Source organism: Gossypium hirsutum, chromosome D05 (assembly GCF_007990345.1).
Source record: "Gossypium hirsutum isolate 1008001.06 chromosome D05, Gossypium_hirsutum_v2.1, whole genome shotgun sequence".
Lineage (NCBI taxonomy): Eukaryota > Viridiplantae > Streptophyta > Magnoliopsida > Malvales > Malvaceae > Gossypium > Gossypium hirsutum.
In genome coordinates this window covers 11446099-11472919 of record NC_053441.1, presented here as the reverse complement: position 1 = coordinate 11472919, position 26821 = coordinate 11446099, and the positions used below count along the sequence as shown (strand labels likewise).

General features: G+C 33.2%; 2 protein-coding genes and 1 long non-coding RNA gene across 3 annotated transcripts; 1 reads left to right on the top strand and 2 right to left on the bottom strand.

The window, feature by feature from the left end:
* Positions 1 to 859: 859 nt before the first annotated feature.
* Positions 860 to 4962, bottom strand: LOC107906134 (transcription factor MYBS3). The gene is made up of 3 exons (XM_016833016.2): positions 4300 to 4962; positions 2150 to 2361; positions 860 to 1605 (listed from the first exon to the last, which is right to left on the bottom strand). The coding sequence occupies exons 1-3, from the start codon at positions 4619 to 4621 to the stop codon at positions 1078 to 1080; spliced, it is 1062 nt and encodes a 353-aa protein (XP_016688505.1). The 5' UTR covers positions 4622 to 4962; the 3' UTR covers positions 860 to 1077.
* Positions 4963 to 12656: 7694 nt separating this feature from the next.
* LOC107903217 (uncharacterized) lies at positions 12657 to 14182 on the top strand. The gene is made up of 3 exons (XR_001685728.1): positions 12657 to 12693; positions 13172 to 13254; positions 13963 to 14182. It is a non-coding gene; the product is annotated as an uncharacterized lncRNA (long non-coding RNA).
* A 2741-nt stretch (positions 14183 to 16923) lies between these two features.
* Positions 16924 to 26079, bottom strand: LOC107902725 (ABC transporter G family member 35). Its single transcript, XM_041093723.1, has 22 exons — positions 25714 to 26079; positions 25049 to 25444; positions 24079 to 24288; positions 23845 to 23929; positions 23594 to 23753; positions 23409 to 23485; positions 23215 to 23268; positions 22682 to 22772; positions 21973 to 22274; positions 21242 to 21840; positions 20954 to 21114; positions 20704 to 20813; positions 20315 to 20468; positions 20062 to 20208; positions 19790 to 19962; positions 19352 to 19684; positions 18883 to 19257; positions 18654 to 18787; positions 18338 to 18565; positions 18040 to 18211; positions 17614 to 17868; positions 16924 to 17522 (listed from the first exon to the last, which is right to left on the bottom strand). The coding sequence occupies exons 2-22, from the start codon at positions 25429 to 25431 to the stop codon at positions 17250 to 17252; spliced, it is 4476 nt and encodes a 1491-aa protein (XP_040949657.1). The 5' UTR covers positions 25432 to 25444; positions 25714 to 26079; the 3' UTR covers positions 16924 to 17249.
* Between the last annotated feature and the right edge of the window lie 742 nt (positions 26080 to 26821).

Sequence of the window (26821 nt, the reverse complement as noted above, 5' to 3'; positions counted from 1 at the left end):
AAAAGTATTAACATAATCTTATACGTTATAAATAAATTATATTATTACAGTTGTAAATTTGCCTTTTTCTTGTTTAAAAAAATAATAAAAAGTTGAAAATTTTAAGATGTGAACTCAAGCCATCAACATTTATGAAATACATATTTTGCCGCTTCAATCAAATCTTTATGTTGATATTTTTACACATTTTAATTTGATTGCACACATTATTTGTCTATTTATATCATTATTTAAGTGTATGAGTGAATTGGTATCACAAGTCAACTTGATTCCAACTCAGAAAAAATGACAATATTATAATAAACAATTGGAGTTGATTTAATATTTGAATATACTTATGTTCTGAAGATATGGTTTTTACAGGCAAACACTTGTAATAAAATTTTTAGAATTATATAATGTCCTTTTAAATAAATATATACAGGGCCGAGAAATGAGAGCATGGAAGGGTCCGTTGGAGAGGCTTGAATTCAAAATTCTAATGTTTAATAAGAAAAAGATGGTTGTTTGATTTAAAATTAGAAATATAAATTCATTCAATCCACAATTATGAACGAAGTTATACAAAATTCAAAACTCCGAAAACAAATTTTATATTTCTTTTTTCATTCTTTTTAGTATACTGTTTCCAGAGTCCATATGAGATGGAAGTGAGAACTACTTACTCAAATCACATCGGAACTTAATCATGCATTGACCACTGGCTCTACCTCTCACTAAATCCCATCTCAAACGCCTCTTTAAGCTTCCATGTTTTTGTGATAAAGTTTGCAGTTGTTTAAAAATGTTAAACGCAACCTAAAATTTCATAGGGAGTGTCTAAAAGTAATACCCAATATATATAAAAGACCCAAAGCAATGACTGCCATAATCCATTTGAATTTTTTTTTATACTATAACCCATTTGATTATTATGACAACTATAGCCTGTTTACAGTTAGAATGAATAAATATTTCCCTTAAATGATCTAACCCATGTTATATAGACCCAGAAATTTCTTACTACCCAAAAACACAATAATGAAAAGAAAATATGGCATAGATAAGAGAGAGATACCCCTTTCCTTGGCTGCATTTTCAGACAGCTTGGATAGCACCAGTTTTGCCCTTGCCTAAGTCTGTGGCACCAACCGGGGCATTTGCATGAAATGCAGATTGTCTTGATGGTTCTCCTAGCAGTTTCAAGGATAGTGGTGAAGGCTCTCTATGCCCTTTCTCGCTCTCTCCTATACAGAGCTGAGACATTCCAACTAGTTCATCTACATTCACAGGTTCCTTGGGAAACATCGGAACAGGCTTCAGTACTTGATGTTGAGATGCCTCTATGCCCTTCCCTTCATCATTAGGGGCTAGATTTGGTGGCCAAAATGGGTAAGCAACAGGTGCGTAAGGTGAGATGAAACTGTGGACAATGGGTGTGTATCCGCTTGATACCATCATGGTTTCTTCGGTTCCTTTAACTGTTTCTTGTGCTGCAGTTTCTCTGTGTTCAAATTCAGAGTTGAGACAAAGATTTAATGAAGGTGTTGAATTTGAATTATCCGCTTCTACACGTGAAGACGGTGGCAAAACTTGTTCTTCCCGAACTGCCGGTGTATCTGTAGCCTGCAAAAGCATACAGAAGTTAAACAAACCAGAATCTATGAGAGAAAACACCCGGGTCTGTACTCTGTAGCTTAGTTTATGAAATACAGAAGCTAGCCTAGCACAAAGGCACAACATGCAGCCAACCTGAATTTAATCTGAATTCAACAACCTGAACCCAAAGCTGACCTACAACCAAAATAGGATGCTATTTGTAGGCAAAGCAAATGTGTCTAGTGTTAATCAGAAGCTGTGCAGTATCAAACTCAAGTATGAACAAAAGTCAACAACTCAAAGCCCAACCCAAACCCAGCCGCAACCAAATTGTTGGCTAGATTGCATATGCTGTCTCCTTTGCTATAGAGTAAGATGATTTTATTTTCCCATGCACATTTGGGATCAGAATGTGCTAGTTGAATTCCTTCAGTAATGGCAGTGGACCCAGATATTCTCCTTAGCACTTAGAAAACTATCTTTACATTAACCATGTGCATGTGCATGTGCAAGAGAGGCACTGTTACTACTTTTAGGAAATGCAAAAACAATATAAAGAAACAAAACAAACCATATCATTTGGAACCATGTCGAAAAGGCTTGAACGTCTCTTTCTTCGGGTAACATTACTTTGACGGATGAAATACTTCTGGGCATGACTTGCTACCTGAGTTGGTGTCCTTGATACAACAAAGTTTCGAGCTATTCCCCGCCAGTCCCCTTTCCCTAATTTCTGGAGGCCAATTAGAAAGAGCCGATGTTCCTCTTCAGTCCATGGAACACCTGTAAAGCAACTAAATATCATGGCTAAGAACCTATAATTTACTTAAGTCATATTTACATCCCACTCGTTAAACTATAGGTGCTAAACCGTTCTCTGCCCTGTCCTCTATTAATGGTCAAAAGTTATTAGGTACAAATGGTCAACTATCCATTGATGTTCAAGCAGAAACTATACAGTATTTTAAGCTGTGCTTGGAAATTCATTCCTTGCTGTGAAAGCCAATAATACATAAATGAAAATCAGAATCAAACTAGTTGCCAAAATACCTGTACTGCAGGAGGCATATCCAGTGAACTTGGATGTCCTCAACAGCCATAAAGAACAAAATGTGATGGAATCACCATAAAATGCAGAGCATATCAATTGCTGCTGCCTACCTAGCAATACAATACAGCTTTCTGCCAAAGGATCCAACTACCAACAAATATTTTCATGAAACTCAATGCAATTCTGATCATATTGCATGAACTGATGTACAATTGAAGCTTCTACACATTGCAGTGACTAGACCAAATTTTGGTCCCAAAATTCGAGCAGGATACGATGCTCTATGTTCAGAGGCATAAGCCAATTTCCCAAAATAATGAGGTGAGACACAACTGAAGCCTCGGTCTTCCAAGCCATTACCATACTCTCCTAATTAACTACTTTCTGTTCCCCGGGGATGACAGCTCTATCAGGAACCTAACTAACAAGCGAAACTAAACTTAGCAACTACAAACCATCGTAATATCAATTTCAGAATTAAATATTCACTAAAGGACGGATTAGTGTAAAATTAAGAGACTAATTACAGCAATCAGTGACGGGACAGTCCTCATTTTCTAAACACTCCTGCGAGGAGTTACTTACTAATAGCTGTTTGATTAAACACGACGCTGAGAACTGCGCATGCTTGAAGGCAAAAATGTCACTTTAGCTCCATACCATGTACCAATACTGAGGTTACATGCAACTGCCCATACATGCAATGCATATAAGCCACTTAGGACATGAGTGGAGATCATAATAACACAAGTTGGAACCATAAAAGCAGAATTGACGAATCAGCTTTTCACCCTGGTTCAGACATATGGTGAAGTAAAAGACAAATTCAATTATTACAAAGCAGCCAATCATCTGAGTTCCCTATATTCATGTGGTCCCCTGAAGGCCAAACTACCCTAACAAGAACATTAAAATTCGTAAAAAAATCCATGCAAGCCTATTCAAAACAGAGAAAACAAAAGTACTTACTTTCACTAAATTAATGGAATTGACTAAATTATGGCCTAATATATTTTCTGCAACTTTATTACCTTAATATACAGGCCGGACTGTTTATTTATTCCCTAATCATGGGTTATTTAAATAATCAAACATTATCAAATAAAAGTATTCGCGCATAGCGCATACTACTTTTTAATACCATATAAAAGTAAGGTTAAATATCATGAACTAGTTTGAGAAAGAAAAAACAAAAGAAAACCATTTCCTTATACTACTGAACTCCAAAAAGTTCTCTAAAACCCCAAATAGAAATGGAAATTTGGGCAGTAAAATTTTCTTGGACAAAATTTTCACTAAAACTCAACAATTTAATATACCATATATATTTTGAGAAATAAATAAACTGCCAGTAAAAGAAAGGCTACCCACGCTTGTTGAAGGTTAAGTTATACAAATAAAGCAATTCCTAAAAGATTATTATAAATACAGAAAGTTAAGACTGGTGGAGTACTAAGTATGAAGATTAAATAATAAATTTTCATTTAATTTAAACTAAATCTTAAAAGAAAAAAAAAATCGTTGAAGGTTAACAGACTCTAAAGTTCTCGCTTACTGATAGCAAAGAGATTAAGTAATTAAACAACCAAAATAAACTTCATCGAAATCCAAATAAACAGCCTTAAAATAAACAATAACAAGCTCAAAACACGGCGTTTTAGAATAATCACCTCTCTTTCTCTCTCCGCGAGGGTTAGATGAGGTGTGTGCGGTGGGCTCATCAGAGAGGTACCCGTCGGGCACGTGGTTCGAGTCACGGACGTGATCCGAAGAAGGAGAATCTGGATTAGGCGAAGCGGCCGCTGATGACGAGCTATGGTAGTGCGCTGACGACAAATTTCCCATACTTGCACTCTTCTTGATTATCGACCCGTCCGTCAAACGAACGCCGAATAGTTTCACTCCTCCGCAGCCAACGCCACCGCCACCGCGCGTGGGACAGGTGCGGGAGTTGTGGCCGTTGTTGCTACAATGCGAGCATCGCCGAGTCATGACTCCCGCGAGCCAAACCAAAATCAAAGAAGCAGCAGCAACAACAACAACAGCAAAAGGTGATCGGTTTTTATCTATTTATCAATATAATTGAAAAAGAAAACCAAGAACAGATTAATACAAAATAAGAAGAGAGAGAAAGGTTTTGTTAGAAAGAGAGGAGGGGAGGTTGCATGAAAATGAAGTGAGATTAAGGAGGGAGGAGTATAAAATGGGGAAGAAATGAGGTAAAGGGTGATATAGGAATTTTGAGATTTAGATCATGGTTTCAGGATTAGAGGATCACGGTGGATCGTTCGTTGGAGATGGATAGAATGACGGTTTCACCCCTTTAGTGGAAAATAACGTCCTTCGTTTTCTTTTTTTGGGTCTTCGTGTTTGCGCGTGTTCCTGTTGTTCCGGATTTTTCCATTTCTTTTCCTATTTATTTCAATTCCATTAAATTAAATTTACATAGAAAAATCTGCATGTTTTTAACAATAAAAATATACCTCATTTTCAAATTTCACGACTAATACTAATACCTCACATCCTATATTTTTTGTTAAAACTTAATAAAAATATATAGATTCCACAGGAAATACTACCTGGAGGTTTGTTATCTTATTTTAAACTTAAATTTCACTTCTCACATTGATTTTACTATTTTTTGAAGAAAAAAATCCATTGGTTATTTTTATATCTAAAAATATAATTTCCTATCAGTTTTATTCTTCCAAAAAGTCATACAAAAATAAACCTCAGAATTTGGAATTATTTAATTGATTTGCTCTAAATAACTATTAATTACTTGTTCGTCGGGAACTCTCTCGCCATGAAAAACTTTTTGTCTTAAGTTTGAGTCTAATCTCTTGTAGGCATATTCTTCAACCAATCATTTTGAATAAGTTGTTTGGAGGGATTTTTTAACTTAATTTTTTTTGTGGTTTTCCTTGAAGTAAAGGGATAGAAGTATTTTTTCTGCCATTTTTTAGTCGCTAGGTTAATGATTTGTTCATTCTTGTTAAAATATTCAATCAAAGAGGTTGTCAAAATTCATAGTTGTTGGAAGGATAATCTCTTGTTATATTTTAAATTGGAGGGGAGTTTTGAAAATTTTGAGGGATATTTAGATAGTTGATGCTTGCATTTGTGTTCGGGAAATTGAATTTCATTTCATAAGGAGAAATGGATGAGGGATTATAGACAGGTATGGGTCACGTGATAGGATTCCAAAGATGGAGGAGGGATACAATGGCCTCTAAGTTAGATTTATCCAATAATCCCAATTAGTTTATCTAAGCGAGACTAAAAGACGCTTTAAAACATAAATTGTTATGTTAAAAGTTATCCCAACTTTAGTTGATAGAGAATTTGAAAGCACCTTTGTGATCATATTTGTAATAAAAATAATTTGTTGATTTTGACATGTTACATATACTTTTCTACATTTGTGATCATTATGCTAATATCATTTTGATATTGTTTTTCATGTGCGATATTTGATACGTTAATAATTTATTTTACATATATTTCAACATATTTGCATGTTTACGTTGATTTTAAAAAATAATTTTCATAGTACGTGTTGAAATTTATATATTTTCATATTATTAATAATTTCGATATCAAAAAGATTAAGACTCAATCAATTATTTTTATATTCAAATTTAAAATTAGAGTAATACAAAAATGAGTTAAAAACTTAAGATTCCACTTATTGATATCAAGAATATGTAAATGTGATAATATAATAATAATAGTTATCCAACTTATCATTATCCAAATTGTGTTTAAACCTTAAATGGGATAAGCTTGGCCCTCGTAAATCTTATCAACAAAGCACTAACATATTAGATTATTCTTTTTTTAGCATGTATAAATGAAAAGAAATAGACAGAGACAAAGCCGATTCAAGATAATGTTTATGATATGATATTAAAATATTTGTTTCTTTTAAAAATGTATATTCTTGGCTATAATGAGTGGTCAAATTCTAATTTTGGTAATCTGAGATAACAGAATCTTATCTAGGATAAAGAATTTCAATTAAAAATGTGTGGCCACGTGTCGGAACTTGCCTGGTTCTTTAAGATATGACACAGTGGACTAAAAAAAAATTCGATTTTCCATTCTTCGGAAGCAAAGCTTTTTTTTAGGGTAATTCGTAAATAAATAAAGGGCCTTTTCCTTTTATCATTTTAACAGAGAAAAAGTACTTTTATTCTGAATAAATTTGGTTATATATATTTTTATAATTTAAAATATGATATAAACTTCTAATATGTAGATTAATATGATGACATGTTTTTTTTCCTTTTTAAATAAAAACTTTTAAACCTTGTAGAATTAATGTATAAATAGGGGAGATGAAGTCTGAATCTTTGAAGTGCTTTAAAATATATCAATAGGTATTACTTTAATTGGGTGTGAACTAAAGAAAAGTCATTTGAGTTAGTGAACTTTTGCATGTGGTGGTGTTGGATTTGATTTTATCCCTTTCCTCTTCTCTAAGCAATTTGAAAAACACTAGTGGTTTTAGATTTTATTACCTTTACTCTAGCTGCTTCATTAATTAATTTATGTAATTATTATAAAGCAATTATTTTTTCTTAATAAGTATTATCAACATGTTATTGTTTATTCTCAAAACTAGACGTACGGATAGAAATGGAGTTATTATTATAGTTGCTATGTCCTGTATCATTACTCATCTCCTTCTATTATGAATGTGTAATATTAAAAACCTTTATCACTTCTATAAATGTAGGATACATTAATCTCTTACTAGAAATATAAAAATATCTCAAAACAATTTATTTTACACAATTTAGATAAATCATTTGCCTTTTGTTTATAAGCCATATAATAAGTTGTTAAGCTTAAAAGAGTCCATAGAAAGGAAAAGGTATAAAAAAATGACTTACATTAGCCTCGACAGCCAATCACACGCTGCCAGTGGTTGGTTATCCATCTCCTAGTTCTTATATTTTTTTTATGCTATTCTCTCGACTTAATAACCCCTTTTGGGGACCTTGTTTGAGCTTTCATGGCTCTTTTCTCTTCTCCCGAGCAACCTTTTGTTGAAGAGGGTCCAGTGGGGTGTTTCAACGCTGGTGGTCCACGTCTGATGAGAGTTTTGCAGCAGCTCTCAGTTGGTGGATGGTTGGCGATGCCAAAAGTCTCTAGACGCTACTTTTCTCTGTTTTTTTCTTTGTTCGCCCCTTCGTTTCGTAAGCCCTTGCTATTTGAGATAATGATACTGATGATGCTGTGGCATTGCTAAATTGTTTTGGAACTATGATATTATGCTATGGTGTTGTTTACTTTGATGCTTAGTTATAATTTTGTATTTTGATTGTTGGTGTGAATTTTAGACATAACATTGATGGTTAAAATTAAGGGTGAGCATTCGGTCGAATTGAGTGAAAAATTTTCGAGTTGACGAGTCCTATTTTATCATCCTAACTTGATTTGAAATTTATCGAATCAAATCGAGTGAAATGAAATTCGAGTCGAGTCGAACGAAATTAAATTAAAAAATTAAACATGTCAAATTAAAATCTTGTTACAGTGTAACCAATTCCATATTAGAACACATAAAATTGATGTTTTTACACTAACCGTGGTTAAACGCACCACCCATCCAAACTCACCCTAATTTGCTCATTTTCAAACTATGCTATCAAAAGAGTATTTATACCAATCTGTTATTCAAATTATTTGAGTTATTCGGATTGTAAAATTTAACTCGAAACTCGAATTACTTATTTGAGCTGACTCGAATAATTCGGATAACTCGAAATTCAAATTTTTTTCTGATTTTTTTGAATCCAATCGAGTTTTGTTCACTCCTAGTTAAAATTACAATATTATGTACTAAGTTAAGTATAGTGAGATTTGTATTGAGGGGGAGTTATTGGTGACGGTTATGTTTAGCTTCATATATTGTTTGATTTTATTCAACAAATTGCTAAATGGGAAGATTGTTGAGGTAAAATGAGCTGATAGTTGCCGAGTGGCACTCAACAATGCTAATTGCAGACTACCACTAAGGTAGTCTTTGTAATACCCCGAAAATTTTTACAGTAAGATATTATCTTTGATATAGTAAGGAAGTAAAGTGACAAAAAGGAGAATTTTGAGTTATGACAACATTGGGAAGTATATTATGACATATTAATTAAAGAAAGGATTAAATTACAAAAGTGAGAAAAGTTTTGTTATCCAAGAGTAAATACTCAAAATTTGAGGGGTTAAAGTGTAAATATAAAAAATTTGAAGGACCAATAGTGTAAATATTTTAAGGGTGGAATAATCTAGAAACTAAGGAAAATGGATGAATTGGGACCAAATTGAATAGATGAAGAATTATGAGGGACTAAATCGTAATTTTACTAAATTAAGTGATGACTCAAGGATGGAATTTTAAAAGATCTAAAGGGAAAAATGGTCAATTAGAAGAAAGAGAAATCTAGAAAATAATGATGATGTTGGAGATATTTTAGATTAAATAAATAAATAAATAATAGTTTATTAATATTTTAATTTAATTTTTAAATGACATTTTATCATTTTATTATTATTTTATTTAGTATATATATATGTGGAAGAAAAGATGAAGAATCATCTTCCTTTCCCATGCATTTCACGTTAGAAGAGAAAGGAAGAAAGAAAGTTTTGCTTTCTTTACAATTTGGTCCTTCCACCAAAAATTTACCATTTTCACCTAGAAATCAAAAGAATTTTCATAGCTACCAAGAGAGAAAAATGTTAAGGAGACTATGGGGAGCTAGTATATCAAGTTAGATTAGAGAAATGGAAGCTGGAGGAGAGAGAAAATCAAGTTAAAGATTAAAATCAATAGAGCAAGGTAAGAACATCAAGGTTTCAATATATTTTTAAGTTTGATATTATTGAAAAAGTATGAAATTGATGTTAATTTAGGGTTTTATTATATAAGGTTATATGTTCTTGATATGTTAGTGAAGGGAAATAAGAGGAATTGATAGAAAATATTGTAGAGAAAGGAAATGAGGGTGTTATAAATTTGATTATCAACATCTTGCACTAAAACAGTTTTTGACAGCAACAATAGGTTAACTTTGAAAAATAACCATAAATTGTGGAAATTTAATTAGAGGATGAAAAAAATAGAATTAAATCTTATTGAGTCTAGTTTCTCATAGAAGAAACAATGTAAGTAATGAAATTGTAAATCATGAGATATAATGAATTTTGTTAGATAAGGTCAGAATGAATTTGGGTTCCCCTGTTCTGACTTGGAAAAATCATTAAAAATTGTATAAAAATAATTATGGGTTATAATTTATATATTTAAAATCTTTAATGAGTCTATTTTCAATAGAAACAAACAAGGACATAATCTGAATTCTATACAAAGAGATAATTAATTTTTAGTGAAGAGGGGTCGGAATTGTCGAATAGTGAAACATGGGAAACTTTAAAGAATAAACTGTACTTATTGGCTAAACCAAAAATTCTGAAAATTTTATGGTAAGAATATATGTGAGTCCAGTTTCAGGAAAAATTAACAGATCTTAATTTGGAGCTCTGTAGCTCGAGATATAAATAAATTAGTGACTTTGACTCAGATAGACAACTTGAATTTACATACAGGAAAAATAGTGATAGTATGGATAATGTTGTTTAAATGTTATATACACATTAAGGATGTGGAATGGAGATGAGGAGGAGGAAAATTGGGAAATATATGAATGATTTGTGTATAATCAGTCATATGCTTGATTATAATTGATAAACGATGAAATAGAAATGATGCTTATATTTGTGCATTATTGGTCACGGTCTAAGCTCATGTGTGAAAATAAAGTTTCATAGAATGTGTGTATGGTATATTCGGTATATGATTTGGCATGAAGTAATGACATGAATGGTTTATGAATTAACACATGTTGGTAAGTGTGATACATGAATAAATGTTGTGCTCATCCATGCTTATAATGTTTATGATATATGTGTATTTGGCTAACATATTTGGCGTACATGCTTAGGCTTTGGCCAAGTAGTGGTTGAAATGGTAACATATTTAGTTGTGATCATGTAATCTCTAGTGAAATGGTTTATCATATAGTTAGTTCTAAAAAGAGTTATGTTTAAATACACTAGCTTGTGACTATGGTTGAATGATATATTTATACCTTGTGTGATGTGCATAGGAAACTTAATGATGAAAATCTTTGGACCTAGTTATGTGTTGTTTTATTGAAGATATTTTGGTCCATTTTTGGATAATCAATCATTGACATTTGAAGATTGGATTGGATTCTAGTGAATCAAATAATCCTTGAAAACATGGAGGATTAATGATGACTATGTAGCTGTTTTGGAAATCAAATGTTCGATTGATTGTGGTTTGATTATTGTATTGTAATAGTTATTTTCAAGGAGTTACTTTATATTCACTTATTGAGTGTAACACCCTTAAATTTTGAAATTTTCACAATTAGTCCATATTACTCAAAATTTACAATTTGTTTTACAATTTAATCATTTTCCGCTTCTAGCTTACAAATCTATCAATTTAATCCCTAATACTAAAACTATTCAACATTAACAACATTTAAAAACTTAATCAATGCTAAAATTTCAACATGGGTCGGGTAACCGTAGGTACCGAGATTTCATAAATATAAAAAATTACAAGAAAATGGACTAAATTAACTAACCAATTGAACTTTGAACCCTAGAAGTGCCTAGGTCGTGCGTCTTTCTCCTTTCTCTTTTTCTGTTTCTTTCTTTTCTTTCTAATTTGTATGTTCTATTTCTTTATTTCTTTTATTTATTTATTATTATACTAACTATTATTATTAAGATAACATAATTTAACTTATTATTATAACATAGGTATAATTAATACATTGACCCTTTAATTAATTTTTAATCTATAATTCAACTTTCATCCTATACGCAATTTAGTCCTTATACTATAATAACTCTTAATTCATGCAAATTCACTTAAATGAAACCTAATTAACTACACAACTAGCTTCGTAAATATTTATTAAAAATATTTACGAGTTCGATTTACAGGAACGGAGTCCTAGGAATGTACTTTTCAACACCCCTGACTATCGGGTCGTTACATTGAGAGCTTATTTAGGTTTTGTAAGAGAGCTTATTAAGAGCACTTGAATCAGTTCATTGAGAAATTATTTTTGTGAGAGAGTACAAAGGTTGTAATTGTAAACATTGTTGAAAGTGTTTACTGCCCAAGTTCTTAAGGGGACAATTTGGAGATGAGAGTTCTAGTCTTTTAAGTACAAGGGTGAGGTCTCTATACTCAGAGAGTGATAGAGTGTGAATCACTTGATGTATTGTTGACTAAAGAGAGTAAAATTTCTCACCGAGCTAGGCTCTACAAATATAGGAAAACCGAAATGCATAAATAAATCTTTAATGTTATTTGTTATTTTGTTTGCACAATTTCATAGTGCCAATGTAACAGCCTAATTTTCAGTGGTGTCAGAAACAGTGATTCGAGATCACTAAATCTGACAAGTGAGTCTTAAAATTTAATAAATTAATAATTATGGGTCAAGTGTAAATTTAGAAGAATTTTTGAATTAGTGAATTTTGTGATTTATTGAATTTTGTGGTTTAAAAAGAATTTAATAGGTAAATTGGGTCTAAAACGAGGTATCGAGACCTCGAGTTCATAAGCCGAACCATAAATATTTTTATAAATATTTATGGAGTGTCATTGAGTTAGTATAAAAGTTTCGTCAGAAAATTATAACGTTTGGATAGTCAATTAATTAAAAAGAACTAAATTGGAAATAGTGCAAAATTTGTTAAATTGAGATTAAATAGCTTAAGTGACTAATAAGGAGGGATTTAAAAGGCAATTAGGCCCAAATTATATGGGCTGGACGGTTGGGCAAGAAAAATCAGCAGAAAGTAAGGAGAAATAAGGGCAAAATTGGAAATTTCACAAATTAAATATATAAAACAAAGATAAAAGTGAACAATATAGAGATCTCTTCATAATTTATCATCAAAAACGCCATAGGAGGTCTGAAACAAGCTGGTTTTTCATATTTTTACACCATGTGAGCTCAATTCTTGCTTTTTCTTTGAAATTTTCATGTTTTGTGACTTTTACAACTAGGTCCAACTATTGAATTCATTAGTTTTTGATTCCATGGGTGATTTTGTAAGTTACTATGAATAAGTTCTGGAATTTTATGATGAATTAATAAATATTTAAAGTTTTAATTTCATTATATTATGATTTTATTAAGTGATTTTAGTAGAAAATGATTTTTAGGACCTAATTGTGAAAAAGTTAGGAATTGGCGTTTTGTACTAAAATTCTGAATATCAAAGGCTGTTCAGTAGTCTAAAATAGTTGGATAAGGTTTTAATTGAGAAAATTTTGATCAATTGAAGGGTTAATTGAGTAGGGACCAAATTGTAAAAATTGTAAATTTGGAGGTAAAAGTGTAATTTCGAAAATTGAAAGGCATAAATTGTGAAGTAAATTAGTATTGAATTAGATGCTAATGAATGGAAAATTTTATATTATAGATCGGGAATCCGAAGATAAACGCGGAAAAGAGAAAGTATCGAACTAGTTTCTGAACTTTTACAACTTCTACAAATCGGCCCAGGTAAGTTCATACGGCTGAACTTTTTTGATTAATTGTTAATGTGAGAGTGAAATAATGTATCAATCTGTATATTGTTGTTGAATTATGATTTTGGTAAAAAAATGAGAATAAAATGAGATTGCTAGTTCAAATTAAAGGATGTGCAGGATTGAGTACATACGTTTGGTAATCAGTGATGGATTGACGGATAAGTCCATGGTGGATCCATGGCAAAGTGTGAAAAGTAGGTATGGTGTTTCGGTGAAAAAAACCATACTGAGTTGTGAAAAGTAGGTATGGTGTTTCGGTGAATAAAATCATACTGAGTTATGAAAAGTAGGTATGGTGTTTCAGTGAAGAAAACCATACTGAGTTGTGAAAAGTAGGTATGGTATTTCCTTGAAGAAAATCATACTAAGTTATAGCAATGTGAAATATTCAAGCAAATTGTGGCACCAGGCAAACGATGTACTCAATTCCGTAAGACGATATTTAATTTGACAAGTATTTATAAGTGCAATTGAAGCTAAATGTTGGAATAGAAGTTGACATATGATATTGAGCTCGATTGGATATATTTATTATTTGAGATTGTGGTTGGCAGGAAATGTTGAATTTTTATTTATTTGTTAATGTTGTTAGTGAAATTTTGGTAAGATTTTATTATGAGCCTGTGAACTTACTAAGCTTTCTGTAAGCTTACTGGTGTGTGTTTATTGTTTCTTGTAGATTGACGTATATATATATTTCGGAGGATTGGATCTACAACAACGATCACACTATCCAGATTTACTCCGGTAGATTTTGTTAAATAAATTTTTGATTTATATGACATGTATAGGGAGTTGAAGTAAAAAGTATTAGTATGAATGATTAAGTATGTAAAGTAAATTTGAATGTGTTGGTTGTGTTAGACATTGAAATATACATGTTTTTAGCTTGAAATGGTTGATTGGTTGAACTTTATTAGTATTTAAATGAAGTAGTTGAAATATTGAAATTGGTTGTGATTTAAAATTTGCAGGGAAGATTAGATAATTATAAAGGGGTTATATTGAATTTTTTTTTTAAATAATAAAATTTCAATGGAACAGATATTGGACAGTAGTATTGTTGTAACTTTGAAAAATCACCAAAAATAGTATAAATTGAATTAGAAGCTGAATGAGATATGAAATTAAATCTGAATGAGTCTATGTTCACATGAAAGAAAAAGAGTAAGCAAAAGAGTTATATATTTTTAGATATTTGAATTTTAGTGAAACAGGGTAATAATGTTTTTGAAGTCCCCTGTTCTTACTTTAGAAATTCATTAAAAATTGTACAGAAGGAATTATGAGTTATAATTTATATGTATAGATTTATTAATGAGTCTATTTTCAGTAGAAATAAGTGGAAGCATCATATGAAGTCTGTAAAAAGAGATAATTGAATTTTAGTGACAAGAGGTCAGGATAGTTGATCAGTGAAACAGGGGAGACTTTAACTAATAAACTGTACTAATTGGCTGAACCAAAAATTCTAAAAATTTTATGGTAAAAAGATATATGAGTCTAGTTTCAGAGAAAATTTACGGATCTAAATTTCGAGTTTCGTAGCTTGAGTTATAATTAATTTAGTGACTGCTGCACAGGTGGACAGCTTTATTGTGAATGGTAAAAATTAATTTTGAAAGTAAATTTTTATGCTCTAAACTTTTAAGTTAAGTCAAGTAACACCTCATGCTCGACTCCGGAAATGGTCTCGGGTAAGGGGTGTTACAGCCAAGCCATAGTAACCACTGCAGTTTAGCACTTCCATTACAGCTTTTTGTGTTAAGCAAATAAGTAAAGAATAATATATTTGTTTTCTTTGGATGAAACCAATATGTTTGTTTTACTGTTCATGTAAAATACTTATTCCAAATTTCATGATTGCCTTCCCAACAATGTAGTCTCTAACATTTAAACTCGAATTCTACCTTAAACATAACACAAAATTTATCAAGTATCTGACATTTAGTTTTGAAGTTGGTATTTTTATTATTCAACTAAAAAGAAAAAGGAAAAAGGAATTCAAACGTGACATAAGCATTACAACTTTTATTTCTCATAAATAAAACCATGAGGATATAAAATATATGTTTTTATAAGTTGAGTGTGAATATATACTGACCACATAATTCTCTCTCTCTCAAAAGAGAAAACAGTCCAAGAGTGAATATTCATGAGAGGTACACAAAATATCATCAAAAGTGAAAGAAAAGGGTAGTGACAAATAGTAGTACCAAAAAGATGATATGCATATCAACCACAAAACATTTGAATGGTGAGCGGACAACTTGCTCAACACATCAAATCTACTTAATCATCCAACATCTTTCTATATCATTCCACTTCCAATTTTATTAATCTTCTATTTCATGCATTGATTTTAATTTTTTGTTTCAGTTTTTCACTCTTTTTTTTTTCTTTCTTCAGAAGGATATACTAACACTTAATTCCTAAATTGGGTATTTCTTGCGGTTTCAGCCTTGAACTTTTCTTTATCCATATTCATCAATGTGATCTTTTCAATCTTAAATATTTTTTTTTTTGCATTTTCTTAATATTTTATGGAAAATTTTATATTAATATTTTAATAATAAATATACATTAAAATTTACAAATATTTTATAATATAAAATATAAATATGAATATTTTAAATTCTATTTAATTTTATTTATCCCTACCTCATATAATTGATTGCCAAATTAATATTTTGTACTTTTTCAAAAATAATAAGTTGTTTTGATTAACAAACCCCCCATCATCGCATATAAGCAGTATTCAAGGGATGAAAAAACCAGTTGATTGTTGAGTAAAAGTGAAGGCAAGATTTTAATTTGTTGGTATTTCTGGGTAAATTTCGAAGCAAATTACAAGTAAGGATTAAAATTCTGGGTAAACTGTTTGAGATGACAGAGAATGTGGAGCCCATTGAGTAAGGATTAAAATTCCAATGATATGGGATTTTTAACGAGATTTGTATTTCTATTTTGAAGTATAAAGTGTTATTTTTTTACAAAATAATGGTTCGATGTGAAATCAAGAAATTAAGCGAAGATGAAACTCGAATTTAAAATGTGAATTGAATTTGATGTGGTGTAACGTTTTCCCAATAAGTTCATCAACTAGGTTTTGGTTTGTACTCAATACATTAGCCACGTTAGAAACTGGGGTGATGGTAATCTAATAATGTAGGAGAGTTTACAAATAACATTTTTACTGGTCTGGTTAAAAGTCAAAATTTTGGGGGACCATTTTCATTATGGACCAAATTCTTGTGGCGATTAGAGCCGCCACTTGTTTGTAAAATCTGACACTGAGCCATGTTTGTTAATTATGTGGAACTCAACAACCAAACTTCCTCTGAAATTTTGGCCTGAGCAACCAAAGCTCACTGCCCACTTGTCAATTTTTGGCTGGTACTTTTACAGCACGTATATCCATGATTCGTGTATGTTTACATTGACGGTAAAAAAGAGGAGAAGAGTTGACACTCCAAATAAAGACGCACACCCTTCTTGACACTTGGAAATTTCTCAAACAATGCAATCAAGTCCATCTATTTGATTCCATTTTCCTTTAATTCAAACTTGTCAATTATTGGATTCTTTTTAACATTAAAGTTAATGCTATAAATAGATAAATGAACAAACAAGGGAAATGTTTATCAAAATTCAAACTCCAAAATTATGGTATTAATGATAAATCAGGGGAGCTAATGTTGCAGTGCATGAATGAAGTTGACATTCTGATTGGTTCCCTTGAGGTCATATCTAGTATTATATGCAACAAAACTTTACACTTCCAAGTACAAGTCATTGAAACAGTCTTGCAAACTAAACTATTAGACTTAGGCGAATTTAAAGTCGACAGAGTAGTAATGAAACTCGACACCATATTTGAGGATGGCTTTCTATTTTCCATATTTACAAGGTCACTCACTTTTTGCTTGTAACCAGTAAACACATGTACCATCCATCCCTTGTTATCTATCTGGTCTGGAAGTTCAGTGTCCTTATGCAGTAGGCAAACATGAAGGCGAAGAACACTGCAAATCCGACCAAAACAGCTGCAACTGGTCCTATGAAGTCCGAATCATACCCGTATTGATCTTTAATATAATCTTTAACCATAGGGTCAGGACTGATGCCGGGTGCTTTAATGGTGTCTACGATATCTCCATACTGTGACACAATCAGTCCGTAAACTGTCCATGCCACGGGGCAAATCCAGTAATACCAGACCCACCACTTGGGAATTCTCTGAAATTTCAAGAGAGGAATGTATCAGCTTTGATTGTGGATCCAATTAAGGGTTAAAAATCTCGGTTTCTTGTGAAACAAGTAAACTTACCGGTCTTGGAATAAAGAAGCCAGAGAAAAGATTAAAGAGCGCATAGAAAGCTGCGGCAAAGATAGCTGCTACTTGATGGTTTGGTGTGATGGAAACAGTCATCATTCCGTAGAATGTGAAGTAAAGGAAGGAGAAGAAGTTGATAAAGAAGAACCAGAAAAACTTTGCTGCCGTCCATTGAAAGCCCACCATAGCATACACAATGAGTGTATAGTATGTTGTTTGGACAAAAATATAAGGTATTTCACAAAACACCTGCATGCCATATAATTAAAGTTTGATTATTTAGCAGTTTATGTAGGTCTGTCATTTGAACTTTTACAGATTGAAAGCAATAACTTGTATATATTTTTTATATCATGAAATAGCATCGATGTCAAACAAAACTAATCACAAGTCGGGAAACCAATGCCCTTTTTTTCTCACCTGTGCAAGGGCATAAGGTAATGCAGAATACATCCCGGCTGCTCTTTCACGATAGAACACTGTTCTTTCAATGGCTACAACTGGTTGAACTGTTGAGCAATTATTAATTCCAACAAACAAGACCGCAGCATACATTGCCCCAATTATCATTGTAAGATCAGTTGTGGTGTCCCTGAACGATTGAACAAATAAAAGGAAAATGTAATGAGTCTGTAAGCCATTTGTCTTGCATTGGGTTATACAGTAGACATAAAAGAACAAGAAATGTGAGCATTATAAGCATGAAATAGGTACTGACCTTTTAGTGCCGACCTGCCAGAAAATAGTACCGACCATGAGGGCAGAGACCAAAGTAAAGAAGTATCGGACAAGGTTATAATCTGGACTTCTCCAATAAGTCCACCATTGCTTCCAAAGGCATGATTTGAATTGACCCCATGCGGATTGTGAGTATTGAGTGGCAAAATAGAGGTCTTTTGCTCCTGGGGGTGGTGTGCTCAACTCATTTACTAAGGCCTTGTTTCTCCTGTTATCGGATTCAAATGTTAGCTCAAAGCATAAAGAAAAGGTAAAACAATTGAATTAGTGTCACTATTGCTTATGTCTCGACTTACTGATACAAGGATGACGATTTATAGTGTTCGGCAAAGTCCATTCCGAGCCTAACTTCAGCAGCTACGGAGCTCACTTCTAGCATCCATGTAGCTGGATTGTACTTTTCTTTAATTTTGGGGATTCCAGGAATTGACTGCAGTGATGAATAAGAGGGGAATCAGATAATGCCGCCTTCTTTATCTTTAGATTAGTGTATTAGATATTCAAGATCATGCTATAGTTACATACCTCAAAATATTCAATGATCTTGTGAGAATTCCGGCCTAATGGTCCAGAGTAAATCACCTGACCTCCTCTTTTCATCAGTAGCAACTCATCAAAGGCTTCAAAGATATCAATACTAGGCTGATGAATAGTGCAAACAACTGTTCTTCCAGTGTCCACAGTGTTTCTGACAGTCCTCATGACAATGGCTGCTGCTCTCGCGTCAAGGCCAGATGTCGGTTCATCCATGAAAATTATTGAGGGATTAGCAACAAGCTCTACTGCAATTGTCAACCTTTTTCTTTGCTCTGTTGACAACCCTGTGACTCCTGGCAACCCTACTATGGCATCTTTGAGATTGTCTAATTCTACCAGTTCCATCACTTCATCCACGAATATCTAAAAGATAACAGCAAATATCGTTTAGAGACTAAATTGAACAACTAATTCCATGCTTTATTTCACTGAAAAATACGGAAAGGAGACTTCTTACCATCTTTTCCTCCTTGTTGACATCTTCAGGAAGCCGTAGGAAAGCCGAGTAAATTAAAGATTCTCTGACAGTAACTTGGGGTGAGTGAATATCATTTTGTTCGCAGTATCCAGAAATTCTTGCAAAGGTTTCTTGTATCTTGGGGAACCCTGAAATTCTAATATCACCCTCGATATATCCACCGGTCTTTCTTCCTGCTAAAACATCCATCAGTGTTGTCTTTCCTGCACCACTGACTCCCATGAGTGCAGTCAACACTCCGGGCCTAAATGCACCAGTCACTCCTCTAAGTAGTTGTAACCTGTCCTCTGCAACTCCTTGTGCCTTCATTTCCTGTTAAATAATTGAACTTTAGACCATGCTCTATGGTAACAATTATAAGGTTTATGTACTTATTTCGCTCTTGAGATAAGTAATAAGAGGGAAAAGGGATCTTACTGGTGGCATATCAACATAGTAATTGACAGTGTCAAAGGACATCGCTAGTGGAGAGAAAGGAAGAACCATTCCTCTCTTGGGAGCAACACCACTGGCTATATCAATCGAAGAATCATTCCTGCTCATTCTGTTGGGGTTCGTCCGACTGCTCATTCTCCGGATTGCCATTTCCCCTAAAAGATTTCATTCGATATGATTGACACAATAGTAAACATTGGTAACCGAGCTAAGAGAAACAAAATCAACGTTGTCCATTTTGTTATGTTTCTTACTTGAGTTGTTTGCATCTGCAGATGAAAGTGATCGAGATAACGAATCTTTGCTTGATTTTGGTCTCCTTAACCTTGGTTCACCCTCATGGTTAGCCTCCAGCTCTTCAGCGGTTTCCTCTGAAATTACGGCCTGTGGCTTCCCAAGGGCTGTTATGCCAACCAAGAAAATGTACAAGATTAGCTACCTAAAGGAAAAAAAATACAGATAGGCAACAAAAGGAACACATTAGCCTAACTGAATGTTAGAACTTACGGTTTAGGTACATGAGCGCAAAGGTGAAGAGAACGTTGAACAAAACTGCGAACCCTAAAAGAGCACCTGCACCAATCCAGTACCAATTTTTATCATTTGGAACATCAAAGTTCCTGAGCACTTGAACCCCCAAGCTCGTAATGTTGTCCGAGGCCTGCATTGTGGACAAAGATTCCGCTTGTAACTTGCTTTCTTTCAAATGAGACTATATATATACTATACGTTGAATGCTGAACACGCAGATTTTAAGTTAAAAACCATCGGAAGAAACCACAGCATAGGAAAAATTTACTAATGTTGAAAAACAATAATACGATATTCGAGTCTCACAACTCTAATAATATATATATATGATATCTTTTGCTTTCTAGGAAAGCTGAATAAAATACCTTTTTGTTCATCCACCTTGGAGCAAATAGTTCATTCACAGTAAAGGCATTGTAACCATAAGTCAAAGGTGAAATCCAGTAAGCCCACTCCCACCACTTTGGGATTTCACCTGTCAAAAGAAAACCACTCTATATTAGTTTTTTTTCATTAATATAGCTTCCTTATCATAAGAAACCGGAGATTTACAAATATAGGGAATTTCAATAACCGTCTTCTACGTATGCTCTCTTTTACGATTTGAAAGCTTACCTTTTGGAATGATGAAGCCTCCCAGCAAGAACACAAGGAGAAGAGTGAGAGCCCCACCAGTGTTAGCTATGATCATAGTTCTGCATATTCCAGCAATGAGTCTAAAGATCCCAGCTGCCATTTGTTGTACTAAAAACACCAGCAGGAAGGTCTTGAAAAACCTGGAAATAGATTTTAGGGGTTAGCCAGTTAATACTAATTTGAGCTGCTATTTAACTTGTTAGTCAAGAAAGAAAAAAGCTGGATTAGTCTAATGAGATGAAAATAAATCGGTGCAATTCAAGTCACCTGCTGGCCTCAGGTGCAAATCCCATGGTGTAATATGTTACAATCATCCAAACAGTGGATTCTAGAATAGATATCGGAACTCGGAGTAGGAAAGTGGGCAGAGTGAAAGTCCAGACAGGGTGGAATAGAAGGTCTCTTTGCTTGTAGAACACTGGAAGCCTACTGATCATCAAGGAAAGCTCAGAGAAACCATTGAACATGTTGATGATCATTCCAAATATAAGTGCACCAACATAGATTGCCGCATCCTGCTCGTTCCTAGTGTGCAATTCAGTCCTCAAAAACACCGTGGATGAGATGATTGCCACGATGATAATTTGGACAGTCTTGAAAACGTAAATAAACGAATTCCTCTTAATCAATAGCCATTCTTTGTCCCAACATGCCTTAAGAAGTTCCATTTTGGAGACCGAGTATTTTTTGAAGGCCAATGCCGCTCTGTGGCCTCTTGATTTGTTGAAAGGCACGGAAAGCTCGTTCTCTAACCGCATTCCGACATGGAAACGCTTGAACTTGTTTGCAAACTCAGTTACCGTAATGTATCTGTATGGTTTACTCCTATCTGCCCAGTATTGTTCTTGGTCCTTCTTTGAGGTAACCTGTCACAGTTTCACTGCCTTGTCAGCTTATGTTGCACCAGTTAGTTATGTTTTAACTAAACTAAACTAAACCCGAATTTACTGTTACTAAGGAAGTTAAAATGTGAAATATCAAATGGTGTATAGTTGTACCTCTTGCAAGAAGTCAGCAGTGCCTTTCCTTTCAGGACATCTAAAGCCACAACTCTCAAAGAACTCAACAACATGCTGACGTGGACCCTGGTATACAATTTGGCCCTCTGATAAAAGAATGATATCATCAAAGAGGTCGAAAGTCTCGGGAGCAGGTTGGAGTAGGGACATCAAGATTGTGGCCTCTGTTAGGTGCACAATCTGCTGCAAACACTTAACTATCTGGTATGTCGTGGAACTGTCAAGACCCGTTGATATTTCATCCATGAAAAGTGTCTTGGTAGGTCCAACAATCATCTCCCCTATTATTCATCAAACCTTTACATTATTATTTATATTACATGACCTAAACGCCAATAAGAAAGTAAAAAACAAAATAATGAAGCTAAAATCAGTGGAAAAAGTAGCCGTGTCCCTATTCAGAAAAAATAAGGGTATATTTCCACATTGGAGGGGTTGGTGGGGAATCAACTTTGAGATTTGGTCAATCACTTGCATTTGGCTTAGTTTTTCAGTCCTTTGAAATATTGGAAGTTTGTATAGATCAAGTAAGGTGGGTTTTCGCTGTTTAGTGTTTCTCACACGTAAGTTGGAAGCGGATGATAATTTTAATTGCTTACTAGATGAGATAAGCAAGATATAATCATGGATTAAAAACAAATTAATACTGATAATTAAGAAGGTCTTTGTGGGACTCAAAATAATCAACCTGTTGTTACTCTTTTCTTTTGACCTCCAGAAATTCCTCTCTGCATCTCATCTCCAACAATGATATCCTTGCATATATCAAGTCCCAAAAGCTGACCAATTCAACCACATACCAAAAAGAAAAAATGACGTTAGAAATAGTCATTTTATCTATGCTTATTATTCCCATGATTGATGATTGTACTTTTCATTGCATTTTTTTTCTATGGAAGTGGGAATTTAGGAAAAATCATATTTTAATGAGAAAAATTGTTCATCACCACCAAAATTGTTGAAATCGAGAACAAAGTTGCATAAGGGATAGGACCCATAGTATCCACCGACGGTATATTATAATTGGTGAGCAAGAGTCAAAAGACAGTAGGTGAGGGTACATCTTTGTCAAGGAAATTCTAAAATATCAACTGATAGAAGACCTTGGTTGAACTTTTGAAATAACAAAAAATTTTCAATGACCGAGTGAAAAAATTTTCTACGATGGTAAATGCCAATTTTCATACCTAATAAATATAATATTTTTTTAGATGAACTTACTTTGAGAGTGTAATCAGTGAAAAGGCTACTTTCAACTCCTTCCATGGCAGTTGCCTGAAATTTCACATATTTTAAAAGCATGATATGAAAACAATGTAAAACTAAGACATTAATAAATATGAATTAACATTATCCACACGAATGACGACAAATATTTGTCTTTGTAAGATTGTGGAATTTAAGAATTCGTTTACCTTCATGAAAAGGTCTACATCAGCTTCTGGGAAAATTCCAGCATCTCTTTCCCTTCTAGCAAGCTCACTTAAGAGATCTATATGAAACAAAACACTTGCAATTTTTAGTAATTCATCACCCATTTCATAAAATTTGGTATTGAGAAAAATTGTGGAATACACTATTTTTTGTTAGTTTTTTTTACCGTATCGGGTCCCAATACCCTGGCATCTTGCTGAGAAATCCAAGGTTTCTTTCACAGTCATTTCTCCAACATGAACATCATTTTGGCTGATATAAGCAGATGTCTTTTTAGGAACAAATTCATTCAATCTATATCCATTATATGTTACTTCTCCTTTAACCTGTGTTTCATTCCAAAAAAACAGCTATGCTAATCTTGAATATTTTACGAGCAGAAATTAAGTTTTAAAAAAAAAATTGATTGAAACTAACCCTTAAGCTTGGATCCAACTTGCCCGCCAATGCCAGCAAAAGGGTTGTTTTCCCGGAAGAAGGTGGACCTAGCAAGAGTGTCATCCTATAACAAAAAAACAAATAAATCTATTATATGCCATGTAATGACAAATGTCATTAGCTGCTATCAATACATCACATATAAACTTTTTAAGAAACTTACAATCTGATTTTTGTACCAAAAATGAAATGAACGAGTTAAAAAAAGTATACCTTGATGGTTTAATAACTCCGGAGGCATCTTTAAGAATGGTAAGATTTGTTGTCTTGGCCAGTTTGATTCCAACCATTCCAAGAATGGATTCAAAAATGTTTCTAGCTGCGTTTGGAAGACTAGGAAGAGCTCTGCTGCCGATGTAACAGTCGGCTTCTATGGTCAAGTGGTCGAACCTAACTTCTACTGTTGGAAGTCGAATCCCAACCCTGTGATTATCATCCCATCAACATTCTACTTAAAAATTATTCCTTTGTGTGGGATTAAAATTCATGTAAAGTTTACATATATGAATTATTAATTACTCATGATTGCCCAACACAACAAAAACATACTGGATTTACAAATGTTCTGATTTAATTACTTTGTCTTGTGAATGATAAAATGACAGGCTGAAGGCAAGTTGGGCAATAATATGCAAATGTGTGGGTTTGCGTGATGAGAATATACTACTTTCAGCTAACAAAACAATTAAAGACTAACAGACTGTAATTATCAGTGCTGAAGTTTAGGCATATCCCAAACAAAATAAACTTTTCTCCAACCGCCAATTAGTGGGAAAAGACCACATAAGACAAGAAGCTTCCTTAATTTTTTAAAACAAGCCAAAGTGTAAAATGTATGATATAATGTGTATATATATATATTTATAGTTGAAGTTTTAAAATATTTGTATTCTACATTGATATGTTTTAAATATAGGATAAACTTTTAAAATCAAAGGTTGGACTTTGTATTTGAGACGTATATTTGTTTTCAATATTCAATCAGATTCTACATAACGTAGTACAATTAGCCTTATCTATCCTTGTCCCTGGGTTTTCGGAAGGGATTAAAAAATGGAAGGATATGCTAACAAAGCCATGGTTCCTTAATGCCTAATCAGGAAAAAATGAAAGGAAACCTAACATAATAATAAGTCATAACCAAGATATTTGATTTGAAAAAAGAAATAAAAATAAAACTTACTTATCAATCCTGTTCCTAAACTTCTTGAGGAACCTCTCATTATCTTCCTCAGCAACCTTGAAGAGCATGTCGATGAACTTCTGCCGGTCATTCATGTCAAGCTTTGTAACATCGACAGCTCTATGTTCCACCTTGTTTCCTACAATTTCATGGTCCACAAAGGATTGCATGATGCTGGTTCTGAGGCGATCATATGTGGGCAGCTTCTCGATGGCCGCCCATTTTAGAGCTTCTTCATCTTCATCCACTCGGCTACTTCTCCTGGAATGCTTGGAACCTGAAAATACTTCTTCCATGCTCCAGCTACTCCTGCTTAGGCTCCTCCCTATGCTGCTATGCCCTGTTCTTCTGCTCGGATTTCTTCCTCTTTCCATACCGTCCATCTCTTTCCCTATCCTGGGTCCAAATTCTCGTTAACCTTGTATATATTTGTTTGGTTGATTAATATAAAAGCCTAAAGAAAACCAATTGTCTATGTTGGTTGAAATGAGGTTTTCAATGCTTTGTAAGCAATAACATCTGAACGTCAAAAAATTACAAAAAGGAACTAACGAAGAAAACACCAAAAACTGAGGTACCACCCACCACATGGATTTTCTCTTATGTTTTCTCTACAAACAAACAAAAAGTAGCTGAGGCAAGGGAATTGCTAGAAATGAACTCACTGTGGAAAAGAAAAACCCAAGCTTTGGGTTGTTTATGAATTTGACACTTTTGGATTCACTTTGTTGTCGTTCTTCTTCTTCTCTTTGTCACCTTCGCTGGTTGTAATGTAAGGTGTAGAGATAAGAGAAGATGGTGCAATGCAAGTGAAGTCTATTTCCAGAGTTAGTGGCGATATTTATATATTCGTGCTGCAATTGTAAGACGGGCTCTTCTTAGTCTGAGGTCATATTTTTCAATTATTTATGAATCAAGAGTGTTCAAATCTGATAGGCCGCAATCCAATAGGGTCATATCAATGAATTGGAAAGTCAAAATTACGGGTGCCACCCAAACTGCCTCCTCTGTTTTCAACTAACATTGTTCATTGTTCATTTCTTTTATTTACTTTTGGGTTTTTATTTTTTTTTTCATGTGAGTTTTAGGTAACTCCCAATAACGATATCTTTTCTTTCCATTGAAGTTGGAAAAATGCAATATTTTTTTTATTACTTTTTTGGGTTGATTTAAATTGCTTATAATTTGCATGATTACATTTTGTTACCATATAAGGAGTTGTGAAGGAAATATTTGAATTCCATTAAGTTTAAGCATGTGGATAGCCACCCTCAACAATGCTCTGTATTACAATATTGTGATGCGTAGTCGTCGGCTTTGTCTTGGGCCTTGCCCCCCTCCTCCAACCAACATATATAATAGTGGGAAAAAAAGCAAAATTAAAGAAAAAGGTGTGTATAAATAAACAGGGGCGTAACCTCGTTAGAGTCACAAGGCCTTTTAGTTAATGGAGTTAAAAGTTCAGCTACCTATTTAAGAAAACAGGGAAAGTTTGGAGGCTAAAATGTGAATAAAGCCTTATTATAACCTCATTTTTTTAGTTAGATAACTATACAGTGAAAATATATATTTTTTAATTTTAAAGTGTCACACCAATAATTTAACAAAGTTAACAATTGAACTTAAATGTTAAAATATGAAAAATAGAGAGAATAAATTCCTGAAAATAAAAAATAAAGATTAAATTTTAATTTCTGAATTATTTTATTGTAATATTTTAAGAAATTTATTTTCGAAATTTTAGAAATTTTAAGACGTTTATCATCAATTCTC